This window comes from Danio rerio, chromosome 22, assembly GCF_052040795.2.
Source record: "Danio rerio strain M-AB ecotype USA chromosome 22, GRCz13ab, whole genome shotgun sequence".
Classification (NCBI taxonomy): domain Eukaryota; kingdom Metazoa; phylum Chordata; class Actinopteri; order Cypriniformes; family Danionidae; genus Danio; species Danio rerio.
In genome coordinates, this window is record NC_141042.1 from 41,610,001 (window position 1) to 41,625,000 (window position 15,000).

The following is a 15,000-nucleotide window of genomic DNA, read 5'->3' on the forward strand; positions in this document are numbered from 1 at the left end:
CTGTTTGATTTCAGTTCTCAGATTAGGAAAAAAAACTTCTCCGAAAAAAAAAAAAAATCAAGATGTGGCCAGTTTCCTCATTTAATATTCAGCTTCTCTGCGTCAAAATACGAAAAACAAACAGTCGCAGCTTCCAGTTCATGCGGACTTTAAGAATAACAATGTGAGCCAGCAAAATAAACGTTGTGAATTTGTATTTCAAGCAGAGATCTTTAGGATTAAATCTTTATCAGGTTTGGTGTGAACGAGCCCCTAAGAGCTCAGCGATCAGACGGACACTTATCGGCACTCACGATCAAAAACAAACTCCTCCATTCACAGCATCTGCTCATGCCGCAAGAACAGGCGTCTCCATTGAGGTGACCTTACTTGTTATCTGACACAAACGGCCGGACGCTGCATTTCAACCAATTAATCTTGGCGTTGCACATAAAGAGCCGCTTTGTCCGGCTTCCACTCACTGGCTCAAAATAGCCGTCTCTCACGCGGGCGTTGTTTAGCTAGCTGCGGCCAGAAGAGAGCCAATGGTTCACATGTGTTTTACACGCCAGGAAAAGCATCAGCAAGAGTTTCACTGACTGAAGACTTGAGATTTTGAGCTCTGCATTGGTGTTGGGTTTCTCCCAGTCTGTTCTCTATGATGGTCAATGTGCTCTTTTATTGATGAAGTCTGATCAGGCTGCTTCTAGTTATGCACTTGTTATAAACTCAACACTGAAGATGTGCTTTGTTTAAAGGTTCAAGTTCACCCCTAGTTTAATATTTAATATTAATATTATGGTTGTTGTGAGTGTGTCAGTTTAGGCTTAGTTCAGAACTCAGTTCAGATTTTTGGGGGTGTGTACACAGCTCGTTGTTTTAGGGGTATGTTGTAGAGATCAGCGCGGGACTAAATGTTGAATCCCGCTCCTGCCAGGTTTTAGCCCGAACACGAGCGCTCCTGATTATATATAGCATTTGTTGTCCCGCTGCCTGACCTGCCCCGTTTTCTACCCGCCGCGTCCGATCCCGCTAAAGAACGTGGGGGAGGAAAAAAACGAAATCCACCCAGCTATACAGAGTCCAGACAGCCTATAACAAGCTGTCTGTATAAACGCACACACATTTGCATGCTCGCTCGCTCGGGAGTCGGGAGCGATATTGCAAGATGGCCCGCTCCCGTCCCAAATTAAACCCGTTACCGACCGCTCCCGCGCTTTATTTGGAAATAAGAATGCAGACCTCTAGTGTGTTGCTTCACATGAAAATTGTTTTGACTTCCCGCCTAACTTAACAAGGGGGCGGAGCCAAGAGCTCCCCCGCTTTGTGTATGCCAACAGAGAGAAGCAGCATGAGTGAGCGGACCAGCATTCAGCCGTACATGTACGGCTCCAGACACAGACCGAGCAGATACGACTGTAGAGGAGTCAACAATCCTAATGTGCCAGAATGTGTGATTACAAAAGCACTTGTGTCTTTGTTTAGTTTAACAGCTGCTATGTAACGACGCATTATCACTTTCTGGCCATCGGATATGATATGTAAACCCGTACAGCTTTACTGTAGATATTTATGAGAGTGAGCATGACGTCGACTTAAACTCAGTCGTACACCACGCCCACCAAAAGGTTTCTCTTTGTGGTGGAAATGCAAGTCTGATAAAGGTGACCCGTACCCACCTGAACCGTACCGTACTGTACCAATCAGTGGAAACGAGGCCTAATTAACCGAGTTTATACTGATTACAATGCATATAAAGTCAAAGATGTTAAAACACATGCTAATGATACAAGCTTTTTTGGTAACTTTAAGGTAAAACTTCCCAATCAGATGTGTTTTTAACTTCTACTCATCAAAAATCCAGATTCGGCATTGTAGATCCTGCGGTGTGACTACTGCGCATGTGTCCACACTTTCATAAGCAGCAGATTCAAGCACTTTCAAGGACCTGTGTTTGTTTTTAAGCACTTTCAGGCCCTGAATCCAATTCCAGAACTGTCCAGAAGTGTGGGAATCCTGTATTTGTGCACATGCGCATTTCCATATCGATGCTGAAACCATACATTGTGCAGCCCTAATATGAAATGAAGGTAAACTCACACTTGATGTTGAAGGAGGTCTCGGCCGTTCGCTCTTCTTCTCCAGTGCTGTTTTTAGAGGCGATGCATTGGAAGTTTCCAGAATCCAGCGTCCGGTCGATGGCAGTGAACTTCAGGTTTCCGCCGTCCAGAAAGCGGCGCTCTGAGTTTGTGACCGGCTCTCCGTTTTGTATCCAGGCATAGGAAACACCCTGGGGGTCGTTTACTTCACACCGCAGCATGGCACTGCGCCCGTGCAGAGCGTCCTGGGATTTTGGCTCTTTGGTGAAGTAGAAAGAGGCAGCCTGTGCCATAATCACTATCGAGAACGAGAAAAAGACAAAGCATTGTCATGAGCAATGATAGCCGAAAGAATCAGGCTCAATCCTAATTCTCTTGAGCCTGCTTTCACACCCATCAATCGATTGTTTTGTTCTGAAACAGGTATTAAAACTATTAGTGTTGCTTTTTGTTCAAGTGTGGTGCGCTTTCACACGGCAAAGTTTATAAACAGACCATAATAGTTTAAATAAGTCACACGCCAGTAAAATGTACTCCCATTGGTCAAAGTTTGCTGATTTTCCAGCATTATGCTCAGCTGTTATTTTCATTTATGACCATGACTTTCTCATACAGAGCCTCATTTCACTTGCCAAGGGTTGTATATATTGATTCTATATCAAAAGCTATGTTAACCAGTTAAACTCTGCCGGTATTTTGAGATTTTGATTTTGCCTACTCAAATTTAAAAGCTTCCCAAATCCACATGTAGAGGTGTAAATGCAAAGATTTGGTCTCATTGTAAAGAAAACCCTTTGAGTTTTCATAAAACACTGTTGAAAGTGTTTAAAATATCTGGATATGTTGTCTGTGTTATAATAAACACCTAAAAAAAAAGGCGCTTTATGTATTTTTTTTATAAACTCAGATTTGAAAGTGTCTCTTTTAGGTTGTGTGTGGTCTAGCGTGCTGTAATTAATGTTGCTGGTTCCTGCACATGTCTGTAATCATAGGACAAAAGAGAAATGTCTCCACTATAATCTATGCAGAAGTTATTGTGTTCCAGCTGATGAGAGGTGCTGTACAAGCCACAGGGATGATCATTGTGTTCATATTTCACTATTCTTTTGTTTGATCAAACATAATTCAGTGTGTTTGGAGCACGTCAGACATATAAAAGCATTACTTATGCACATCAGCTCAAACACAGAGGAGAATGGCCCTGAAGCGCACAGCATAAGGTAAGAGATAACAGCTGTCTGTGCTATCTGGGGCTGCTTATTGATCATAAATGTATTGTTTTCACTTCTGTGCCATGGAAACACCGAGATTCATTCAGCAACTGTTTGATATGTGAATATAATTCAGTAAAAAGAACGCTAGAACTGTATGAGCACCAGCAAGAGCTTTCATTTGAGCTATAACTTGTACATGTGTCATATGAGAAATATGAAAATAAACCAATGTTCAATACCCAGCTCGGGGATACAAAATACTGTGTATTTAAGTGTAAATAACATTTGTACAGTAGAATAAAAACCAAAGTGATGCAGATATGTGCATAAAATATAGATTCTACACTTTCAAACGACACCACTTATGGGGGTCTGGTGCAATGCAGCCCTTTAAATCTGAAAGCGAATGTCGATGACGACACGGACCCGGTTTAACTGGTTGGGAGCGCCGGTGCTACCAGGTAAAAATAAGTTAATTTCAAGCTCTGCATTAGATGAATGTTGCATTTATTGGTTTTATTTATATATTATTTATTTAATTATTGTTCTGTCATTTATTTAGTGTAAAATTATTTCTGTTTAAATGTCACAAACATTCACTTATTTTTAAGCACAGAGAGAGAGAGTCATTGACTATTGTTTGTTTTTAATATCATTATGTGCTGTATTACCTGGTTACTGAGCAGCAATAAATAACACTGTAAATTATAAATATTTTTAAATTCTATTGTCTAAACTAGTGGGGTTTGAAAATTAATGAATGCATAATAACCGTGATTATTTCTCAGACTATAATCTTACAACCAAAATCCATAATCGCTGCATTCCTAGTAGCAGTATGTCCTATCAGGTGGAACAGAATGGGTTTAAAACTCATATCATTATTGAAAATGAATCTATCGCGATATATATTGATATCAAATTATTATCCAGCCCTACTAATGAGCTGTATTTCAGCTTCATCTGTGTCTGTTTCCATCACCGACTGCTGTTTATCTGACATAGCGAATGATGAGAAGCACACGCACATGTTAGAATGAAGAGCGGGAAGAAGCAGCTCATTTGCATTTAAAGCAACATGCTACAAAAACAGCGACGCTGTACTCAGACACCCAAATGAGCAGATTCTACATTACATAACAAATAATCTGAAGGGTATATTGAGCAGAAACTGCAGACACTTTCTGGAGACGGCATTTAGGCGGGATTAAATCAGATTTTGAATTATAAAAGCGCACATTTCAAAGCACTCTGCAGAAGCTTTAATCAGTGCCTACAGCTCCAGAACGACGACTTGTGCTGTCGATTAGTAAAGTGCAGGTGAAAGACTGAGGCTTTGAGAGAAAGCAGAGCAGCTTTCAGCCTTCCTCAAGACTAAGTTCGCTCTTTGTATTCATGCAGCTGGAGCTTCAATCCAGACGCCCAGGTGTGCTTCAGACCAGACCAAAACTGGCCCTTTAATGCTGACCTGCCTCTCAGACCCCAACGATAACCTTTATTATTATTTTCCGATAGTCTCCAGAACAAACCACTGTTATACAATGACTTGCCTAACTATCCTAACTTCAACCTAACCTAGATAAGCCTTTAACCCTTAAAAACAGAGACAGCCGCCCGCGGCTAAAAATAAGTATTGTTCTTAAATGTTTAATAACTTTTGATTCGCTGATCCAATCTGTACAATTTAAAGATTGGCATAAAGAAGAGAATCTCAGCTTTCCAGTGCTGTAACACATTCAGAGGCTCCGGAATCAGTGCGGTTACGTCATCACATTTTGACAACGCTGATTTGACAAAGGAACGCTCTTGGCTTGTGTCTCCGGACAAACCAAACTTCATGCATTGATGCATTGTCCCTCCTCCATGCCCAGATTGGTTCAGAATCACTCTCTCTCAACCAATAAGTATAGGTTTTGCTTTGTGGACCAGCAATCAGCTATTTGAACAACCCAGAATGAAAAAACAGGCTGTACATTTATGCATGGCTAAATAAAACACAAAAAAAAAAAAAAAGGTTATGCATGAAATAATTCTTATACTAAGTACTTTTGCATGCACAACAGCACAGCGGTGCTGCTGTTTGTCTGCAACGCAAAAGTTGACAAGCAGCAGGGTCAACATCATATGCTGGCACATAAAACCCAAGGATGGTCCACATTGAGTCTAGTTTAGTTATGTAACTATTTATAGTATAGTAAATATTTATATATAATTCTTTACTGAGGATTTGCACTATATTTACTTTGACGCATTATTTCTTATTTTCTTACTTTGTATTTGTTCTTTGTAAGTGGTGTTGTTTATGGGAACTAAAAATATATTATACATTTGGAAACAGTCAAATTTGCTTCAGTGTTCTGTTTATTTGTAACATTTCTTCTGTTTAGTTCATACCCAGAACTTTTGGGCAAATACATTGTCAGTAAATAAATGCACAATTTTTCCCCACTGAAAAACGCCTTAAAATAACATTGAAATAAATTGCTATAACTTGATCAGATAATGGTGGATGTAGACAAAATTTATTTTGGAAGTATAAAACATCATATCGTGTATTTCTAAAGAACAAAAAAAACAAACTTCATGAGGTTTTGTTTGCAATAACTAGAAAATGCCACTTTTTAAAAAATGTTTCTGGAAAATTCTGGAATATTTTCTGTCTGTTCATATGTTTTTGGACCAAAAAATACTTAAGACTGGACCTTTAACTAATACAGATTGAAGCTTCAGGTTTTCTTATTTAAATTAATATATGACACTTAAGGCTGACTGCTAAAATAAAAATAAAACTGCTTTAAAAAAAATAATAATTTAGGCCCATTAGGTGCCCACAAAACACCTCTAGGTCTTTAAGGGTTAAATGGCACTTTAATATTTAATACTACATTAGTACCAGTTTCTTGAAGAATATCTTGTCAAATATTAAGTGCCGTCGACTTTTATGTTTACAATTGTGTTGAAACTTCTCTCCGTTAAACAGAAATTGAGGAAAAAATATACAGGAGGGCTGATAATTCTGACATCAACTAATTTCTGGCGGTTTTAAAACCTTGGCTTTTCCAACCCATGGCAAATCGTGAAACCGGTTATCGTCCCTGCTGAATGCCAGGAGTGCCCCAGGGTCTAAAGCTCAGTCCCTCTGCTGTTCTCCGTCCAGCAGAGTGAATCTTCATTCAGCAGATCTGACATTCAGCCAGACAGACAGACAGTAGCCAGTCCCGCTCCGATGGCCAGCGCTCACACTGGGAATGGGAAATGAAGGCCAGATTCCCTGCGGCGCGGCACTAAAACATATTCAATAAACAGCTGTGATGAGTGACGGGAGTCTGGAGATATTTCATGAGCGAAACGAGACGGTTGCAGCTGTCCGGAGAGAGATAACCTCTCTTTAATTCACTTTGACGGGGTGTCAACATGACTCCACTCAATACACAGCTGTGCTCGGATTATATTGGAAGAAAACTGACATTGTTTTGCTGCAGTATACAGCGCTCCACACAAACCAGCACACTCCATTTTGAAAGTGGATATTTGGTAACACTTCAAAATAACTACACACTATGAATCAGTTATTAAGCATTAGCATGTGGTCAATTCATTATCTGTTATGCATTACCTCTGCATTAATAAATGTTAGTAAGCAGTTTACATATGCTCCATTCTTGACTTATTAGTAGGCCCTGCACACGCAGGAAGAGTTTGAGCCCATCATTTAGTCTATTTATTTACATGTGTGTAAATTTATATGCATTCAATTATTATATTTATTTAAATTAATTTCACTATTATTATTACGATATAATAGTATCGTATCGGGGGGGGGGGTGGTGCAATGGTGTTGGATGGTGGAGAGGTGTTGCGGACAAAAGGACGAAAGTGGAACGGGAAGGGGGGTTGTCGCCAACGAAAGTGAAGAGGGTTGGGGAGTCGTGGATAGAAAGCGAAAGTGAACAGCGGATGTGGGAGGAGGGCGCTTGAGGAGGGGGATCGGTAAAATGAGGAGTCGGATCAGATTTAAGAGGTGCCGGATCCGGCGAGTTCCGACACAAAATTAAGCCCTGGTCCCGTCCAAACAGGTTACAAAAGATGATTTTTTATCATGGGTGCCACTTAATCCAGTATCTCTGCACTGAACACTGTAAAACAGTTTGATTTCTTCTTCATTCTGTGATATGAAACAACATCCGGCCACAAACATGAGTGACTTTGAAACACTCGACTGATGTTTAAAGAGTCACGAAACACCAAAACACATGTGTTTGAGCCGTAGACAGTGGTATATGTGTCACACACTGCTAAAAACACTATTAGGACACCTATATCTCACTAAAAAGTGTAAATTGGTTGTTTTTGCGTTATTTCGAGCAAATTCGTACTTCCGGTTTGAAACGAATTTTTGAAGCTGCGTCACGGTCATGACATAATAGCGTGTATTCCAGCGTGCAGACTGGACGTCTGTGCCAGAGTGTGTCTTATTACGTCTTACAGTGTGCTGCATTAATGCATGAGTAAGGCTTGGTTCAAACCAATCAGCGCGCTCTATTGTGCAACTTCATTAATATTCATTACTGTCACAGTGTTTAGACGACAGAGACGCCACGTTGTGTTGGCAAAACAAGCGTGAAGTGTTGCTTTTATAGTTTGCTGCAGTGAAGTTTTGTTTTCATTTTCTCTCTGTGAGAGCTCAGCTGGAGTCACGTGTGGATTAACAGTGTACGCGACGCTCGACAACAATAACTTACGTGTCTAAGGAGGATTATTGTTTACCTGAGAGCTGTTCTCATCTGCAAACGCTGAGATCCGGATTCGCTTGTAGTCTCCTCTTAATAAAGACGCGGCTCTAGTTGCTGGTGATTGTCCTGTCTCTACAGATTTGGTAAGTGAGCGACCAGTGCTCTTTGTTTATTCAGTTTGTTTGTATCGAACTAACTATTGCACCTTGTGTAAACATGTTAGCACCACAACCAAACTTTAACCTCGTAGAGGATTTTCACCGCATTTTGTGACCGGAATAACACACGCGGCTTTCTGACTCTACCTGCCGAGTGCATCTAAGTTTCCGGGAAATGCAGAGGGTTTTTTTCTCTCATTCGCCGTGCGGTATCAAACATTGCATGAAAAATACACGCTTACAGCAGTTCCTCGAATCAAATATCTCGTTTGTCGCGAGGGACATGAATGAATTCCCTGAATGAAAGAGCCAAACTGCAGTTAAAGTCCAACATTTAATCATTTGGCAAATAATTCGACTACAGATGTTCATGTAGGTTAAACACCATCACTTTCTACTGTGTGTGTGTGTGTGTGTGTGTGTGTGTGTGTGTGTGTGTGTGTGTATTTTGACTCTGAAACTCGCGCGTGCACAAATAGACTCTCCCACACCCTCCCACTTTAGTTCCTCCGACACTCCCCCCTAAACAGAGCTGGACACGCCCACTTTTCTGACTTTTTCCAAAGTAGAGGTGTGAAAACACCCTGCTGAAACGAGGGGCTTTCATGGCCCTTTAAAGTAAATGCATGTCAGTAAATCTATGAGAACAGGCTCCTAAACGCAAAACTGCAATGCATAAGTGCTACTGTAACAAATCATTGCACAGACATATTGCAGGATTTATCTTTATTATAATTATTATTATATTATTATTATTATAACTCCTGTTTTTTATTGTGGGAAGAATTTTTACAGGTTTATTACAAATACACCACAGCACCATAATGTATTAAAATAAGCGTGCTCAGTGTTTGAAGGAAAGCATTTAAGACTGTTGTTATCATACGTTGGAGTGTTCAGAGCCGCCATCATCCGCTTTCATTGGCCTGATGAGAATGGGAGGCTTCAGAACCAACCTGGCCCATGCACTGCTCTCCACTTCCTGGATTCCTGCGCAGGAATTTCAGTTTTTTGGGACAAAGATGCCATTCATGGCCTCTCTGCAGCTTACAAGCCAGGAGAGAACCAGCAAAGGAAGCTGATTGGCTGGAGAACATATAAACTTTATGTACACATTAGGCTTGCCCGCAAAAAGTCTCCAGAAAACACTATCAAACTGTGTTCAGACCGGCCTCCATCAACACACAAACCTCCAGATACTCCATACAGCAAAACATCCAGACGCAGCGACAAACATGCAGTCATCTTCACAGCTAAATCTCAACATCACATCAACTTTTATTTAACGCCATGCAGAGACAACAACCAGTGATAGAGGATAAGGACTTTATATCACAGTATTTCTGGATATTTATTGCAATATAACAACATTATTGATGACAAATCACATGTATCCACTGAGAGACACAAATGAGCCATGCAAGTTCAGAGAGAAGTGTTCATTTTCATGTATTTTACTGTACATTTCACACGAAAAGGTCTTCAACTCTACTCTTGGACGCCTATTTGTTCAGCTGAACTCCACTATAATCAAACACTCTGAAGCAGATAATCAAGCTTTTGAGGATCCTGTTGAATACACAAGTCGATCTGCAGTATAAATCTTAATATTATTCGGTTTCATTCATACTGGACACTAGAGGGCGCCCTTGCGCACAAACTCCACATATGAATTACTAGAGAAAATACATCAGGCTTCACTGCAGGACAGAAAAGAGGATGCAAACAGATCAACAGATCAACAGATCAAAGATGAAGACGCTGGCTGCGTCCAAAACCGCATACGTCCATACTATACAGTCGGCTAAAATCAGTACGCGAGCCGAGTAGTATGTCCAAATTCACAGAATATGAAAATCAGTCAGCGAGAAGTACCCGGATGACTTACTACTTCCGGCGAGATTCTGGAGTGCGCATCCCATGCACGCTGCGCTATCCCATGATGCCCCGCGAGAGAATTCTTGAATGGGACTGAAGCGACGCAACTGATAAAGGCAAATCACGTGACCATGACCAAATGGCGGATGTAGTACGTCCGAATTCCATTCATACTTTTCACATTCATACTGTATAGAACGCACTTTTCCAACGGCCAAGTGGTACGTTTAAATTCAAATGCAGTACATACTGAGTAGTAGGCAGTTTCGGACGCAGCCAACGAACAAACACAGTCTTCATTCTGTGATATTACACCCTGTCTGCTCATACAAAAGAACCTCCACTGCCGACTAGTGTTTCATCAGTGCTACTGCAGAGCTCCAGCCACAGCATTGTAGCTCCGCCCAAAGCTATGTTGACTTAGTAGTACCACCCACAGCACTCCTGACTCAGTAGCTCCGCCCACAGCACTGTTGACTCATTAGGCTCTCTGACAGCACTTTAGACTCTGGCTCCACCCACAACATTGACGTGGTAGCTCCGCCCACAACACTGTTGACTTGGTAGCTTCGCCAAAAACACTGTTTACTCAACAGCTCCGCCCCCAACACAGTTGACTCAGTAGCTCCACCCAAAACACCATTGATTCGGTAGCTCCACCCACAGCACTGTTGACTTAGTAGCTCCACCAACAATACCGTTGACTCGGTAGCTCCACCCAAAACACTATTGACTCGGTAACTCCACCAACAATACCATTGACTCGGTAACTCCACCCACAGCACTGTTGACTCAGTGGCTCCACCCACAGCACTGTTGACTTGGTAACTCCACCAACAATACCGTTAACTCTGTAGCTCCACCCACAGCACTGTTGACTCAGTAGCTCCGCCCACAGCACTGTTGACTCAGTAGCTCCGCCCACAGCATTGTTGACTCAGTAGCTCCACCCACAGCACTGTTGACTCAGTAGCTCCGCCCACAGCATTGTTGACTCAGTAGCTCCACCCACAGCACTGTTGACTCAGTAGCTCCACCCACAGCATGTCTTCAGATGCTCGTTTCTTCCAGAAAGTTGTAACTAGGTCTTAAAGGAATTAAAAAACTAAAGACTTCTTAGAGAAAAGATGGATGCTGTACTACTTTATAGGCAACTAAAGGTTAAGATGAGATTGGTGTAAAGTTAGCATGCTACATTCCCTTAAGTGATTCAATAAAGCACACAACAATACTCAAAAGAGGACGAGTCCAAAAGAGCTGATGAACATTACCGTGATTTACAAGGCATTTGAAACAGAGCAGGGGGGTTTTCTCAGACTCTACTGTAACTGTAGAGCTGCCCCACACACCGAGCCACCCACAGACACAAAGACAGTAAAGTATACAAGAGAAGAGACCTGCTGCTGATCAACTCCACCTGTCCTCTTAAAACACAAGCCCTTTAATTGGGCTGTTAATCTCATCTGAAACCCTGAGAACGGCCCGTTTTGGAAATGCGACCTCTGAGGATGAGCCCACTAAAAAAGGGCAGGAGCAGAAACTAGACACCTCCGCTTTAGGAGAGAGTATTGTATTATTTCACACTGAACCCGCTTCTAAATACTTTCTCTCCCCAGACACTGTCATTGTAGTTGTTTCAAAGTGAATACACAACACGCTAAATCAAAACTCAATTTAAAGATGTTGTATTTCCAACAATTGTGAGATGTTTGTCCTCGAAATGCTCCTGTGTGTAGCACTAGTTTCTATTCCAAAGCCTTCTGTTGTGTTTTATTGTGACGTTATAGTGGCACCATCCGCTGTTAAACACTAGCCTAGAGCAGCATCAGCTGTTAAACACTAGCCTAGAGCAGCATCAGCTGTTAAACACTAGCCTAGAGCACCGCCTGCTGTTAAACACTAGCCTAGAGCGCCTTTTGCTGTTAAACACTAGCCTAGAGCAGCATCTGCTGTTAAACACTAGCCTAGAGCACCGCCTGCTGTTAAACACTAGCCTAGAGCGCCTTTTGCTGTTAAACACTAGCCTAGAGCAGCATCTGCTGTTAAACACTAGCCTAGAGCAACATCTGCTGTTAAACACTAGCCTAGAGCGCCTTTTGCTGTTAAACACTAGCCTAGAGCAGCATCTGCTGTTAAACACTAGCCTAGAGCAACATCTGCTGTTAAACACTAGCCTAGAGCAGCATCAGCTCTTAAACACCTGCCTAGAGCAGCATCTGCTGTTAAACACTAGCCTAGAGCAACATCTGCTGTTAAACACTAGCCTAGAGCACCATCAGCTCTTAAACACCTGCCTAGAGCAGCATCTGCTGTTAAACACTAGCCTAGAGCACCATCTGCTATTAACACTAGCCTAGAGCAGCATCAGCTCTTAAACACCTGCCTAGAGCAGCATCTGCTGTTAAACACTAGCCTAGAGCAACATCTGCTGTTAAACACTAGCCTAGAGCACCATCTGCTATTAACACTAGCCTAGAGCAGCATCAGCTCTTAAACACCTGCCTAGAGCAGCATCTGCTGTTAAACACTAGCCTAGAGCACCATCTGCTATTAACACTAGCCTAGAGCAGCATCTGCTGTTAAACACCTGCCTAGAACAGCATCTGCTGTTAAACAGTAGCCTAGAGCGCCACCTGTTGTTAAACACTAGCCTAGAGCAACGTCTGCTGTTAAACACTAGCCTAGAGCAGCATCTGCTGTTAAACACTAGCCTAGAGCAGCATCTGCTGTTAAACACTAGCCTAGAGCAACATCTGCTGTTAAACACTAGCCTAGAGCAACATCTGCTGTTAAACACTAGCCTAGAGTGTCATCTGCTGTTAACACTAGCCTAGAGCAACATCTGCTGTTAAACACTAGCCTAGAGCACCATCTGCTGTTAAACACTAGCCTAGAGCAACATCTGCTGTTAAACACTAGCCTAGAGTGTCATCTGCTGTTAACACTAGCCTAGAGCACCGTCTGCTGTTAAACACTAGCCTAGAGCGACATCTGCTGTTAAACACTAGCCTAGAGCGACATGTGCTGTTAAACACTAGCCTAGAGTGTCATCTGCTGTTAACACTAGCCTAGAGCACCGTCTGCTGTTAAACACTAGCCTAGAGCGACATCTGCTGTTAAACACTAGCCTAGAGCAACATCTGCTGTTAAACACTAGCCTAGAGCAGCATCTGCTGTTAAACACTAGCCTAGAGCAGCATCAGCTGTTAAACACTAGCCTAGAGCAGCATCTGCTGTTAAACACTAGCCTAGAGCAGCATCTGCTGTTAAACACTAGCCTAGAGCAACATCTGCTGTTAAACACTAGCCTTTTCAGAATATCTTGTTTTGCATGTAACAGATTAAAGACGTTTAGATCAACTTGAGTAACTTTTAAGTGAACTGTCCCTTTAAGAACACTCCGCTTCAGGCACCACTGGTAACAGAAGTTTCCCTCCCAGACAGAAACTAGATCTTGCCCCTAAAACGGCCCGTCTGTCCGTGCTGACCCCAAACACACAGATCTGTAAGGTGCTCCATCATCTGTGAAGAGGTGGGAGTCTCGGTTAAAAGCAGGAAAGACTTTTTTTTTGCAGCTGTTCGCTAAATCACAGCCGTCATATTGTGTTCAGACATGGAAGAACAGGTGGATTATAATGCCCACTGAACACAAGGACCAGCAGAGACCCCTGCAAATGCAGCCTGATAAGAACCAACTGCTGGGGACTCCAGACGCCAAACAGGAATTACATTACAGCAAATTAGCGGCCATCCTGCTGTTCTGGCATTGAGGGAGTGTCACAATACACAGTTATTTACAGAGACTGTTTCACATGCTGGACAGAGAAACCAGCTTCAACCTGATTTTAAGTCATGCACATGCAATAAAACACCTAATTTGTGCAGAGGAGCTGAGCATTCCATCTGTATTCATGCTTGCTTTAAAATAAGGATGAACATTGTATCTTTACTTACAGCGCTAGAGATATATTTATTTATTTATTAATGATACTATTTATTTTGACCCAGTACATACCTTTATGCTACTGCTGAATGCTTGAGTCTGACTGACCAATGAGTAGCCTAAAGCCCTGATAATTAATATGCATAAATAGATATAACAATAAATAGATATGACAGATCTAGCAATAGATAGATATTGCGACATAAATGAAACAACAGACATAACGATAGAATGACAGATCGATAGAAAACGACAGATATAACTATGGATACAACATGTGCAACAATGGATGGATGGATAATTGGGTGGATAAACAGTTTGATAGATACAACGGCACATATATATATTAACATATATAAAAATAGATGGATACAGCGACAGACATGACGATAGATACGACAGATATAACGATAGCTAGATATATCGACAGATATAACGATAGCTAGATATAACGACAGATATAACGATAGCTAGATATAACGACAGATATAACGATAGCTAGATATAACGACAGATATAATGATAGCTAGATATAACGACAGATATAACGAAAGCTAGATATAACGACAGATATAATGATAGCTAGATATAACGACAGATATAATGATAGCTAGATATAATGACAGATATAACGATAGCTAGATATAATGACAGATATAACAATAGCTAGATATAACGACAGATATAACAATAGCTAGATATAACAACAGATATAATGATAGCTAGATATAACAACAGATATAATGATAGCTAGATATCACAGCTATAACAATAGATAGATACGACAGACATAACGATAGATACAAGGACAAATATAACGATAGCTAGATATAACAACAGATATAACAATAGATGGATACAACGACAGGTAAAATGATAGACATAACGAGTTATATCGATATATAGATATAACGACAGATATACAGATCGATAGATACAACGACAGATATAATAACAGATATATACAACAACCGATATGTCGACAGATAGATGAAA

At 41.3% G+C, this 15,000-nt stretch overlaps 1 protein-coding gene across 1 annotated transcript in view; it reads right to left on the reverse strand.

The window, feature by feature from the left end:
- The window catches only part of ptk7a (protein tyrosine kinase 7a), a 39,433-nt gene that overhangs the window by 4,647 nt on the left and 19,786 nt on the right, over positions 1-15,000 (reverse strand). The window contains 1 exon segment of the mRNA NM_001020665.1: positions 2,080-2,376. Within this exon segment, the coding sequence (NP_001018501.1) occupies positions 2,080-2,376 (297 nt within the window).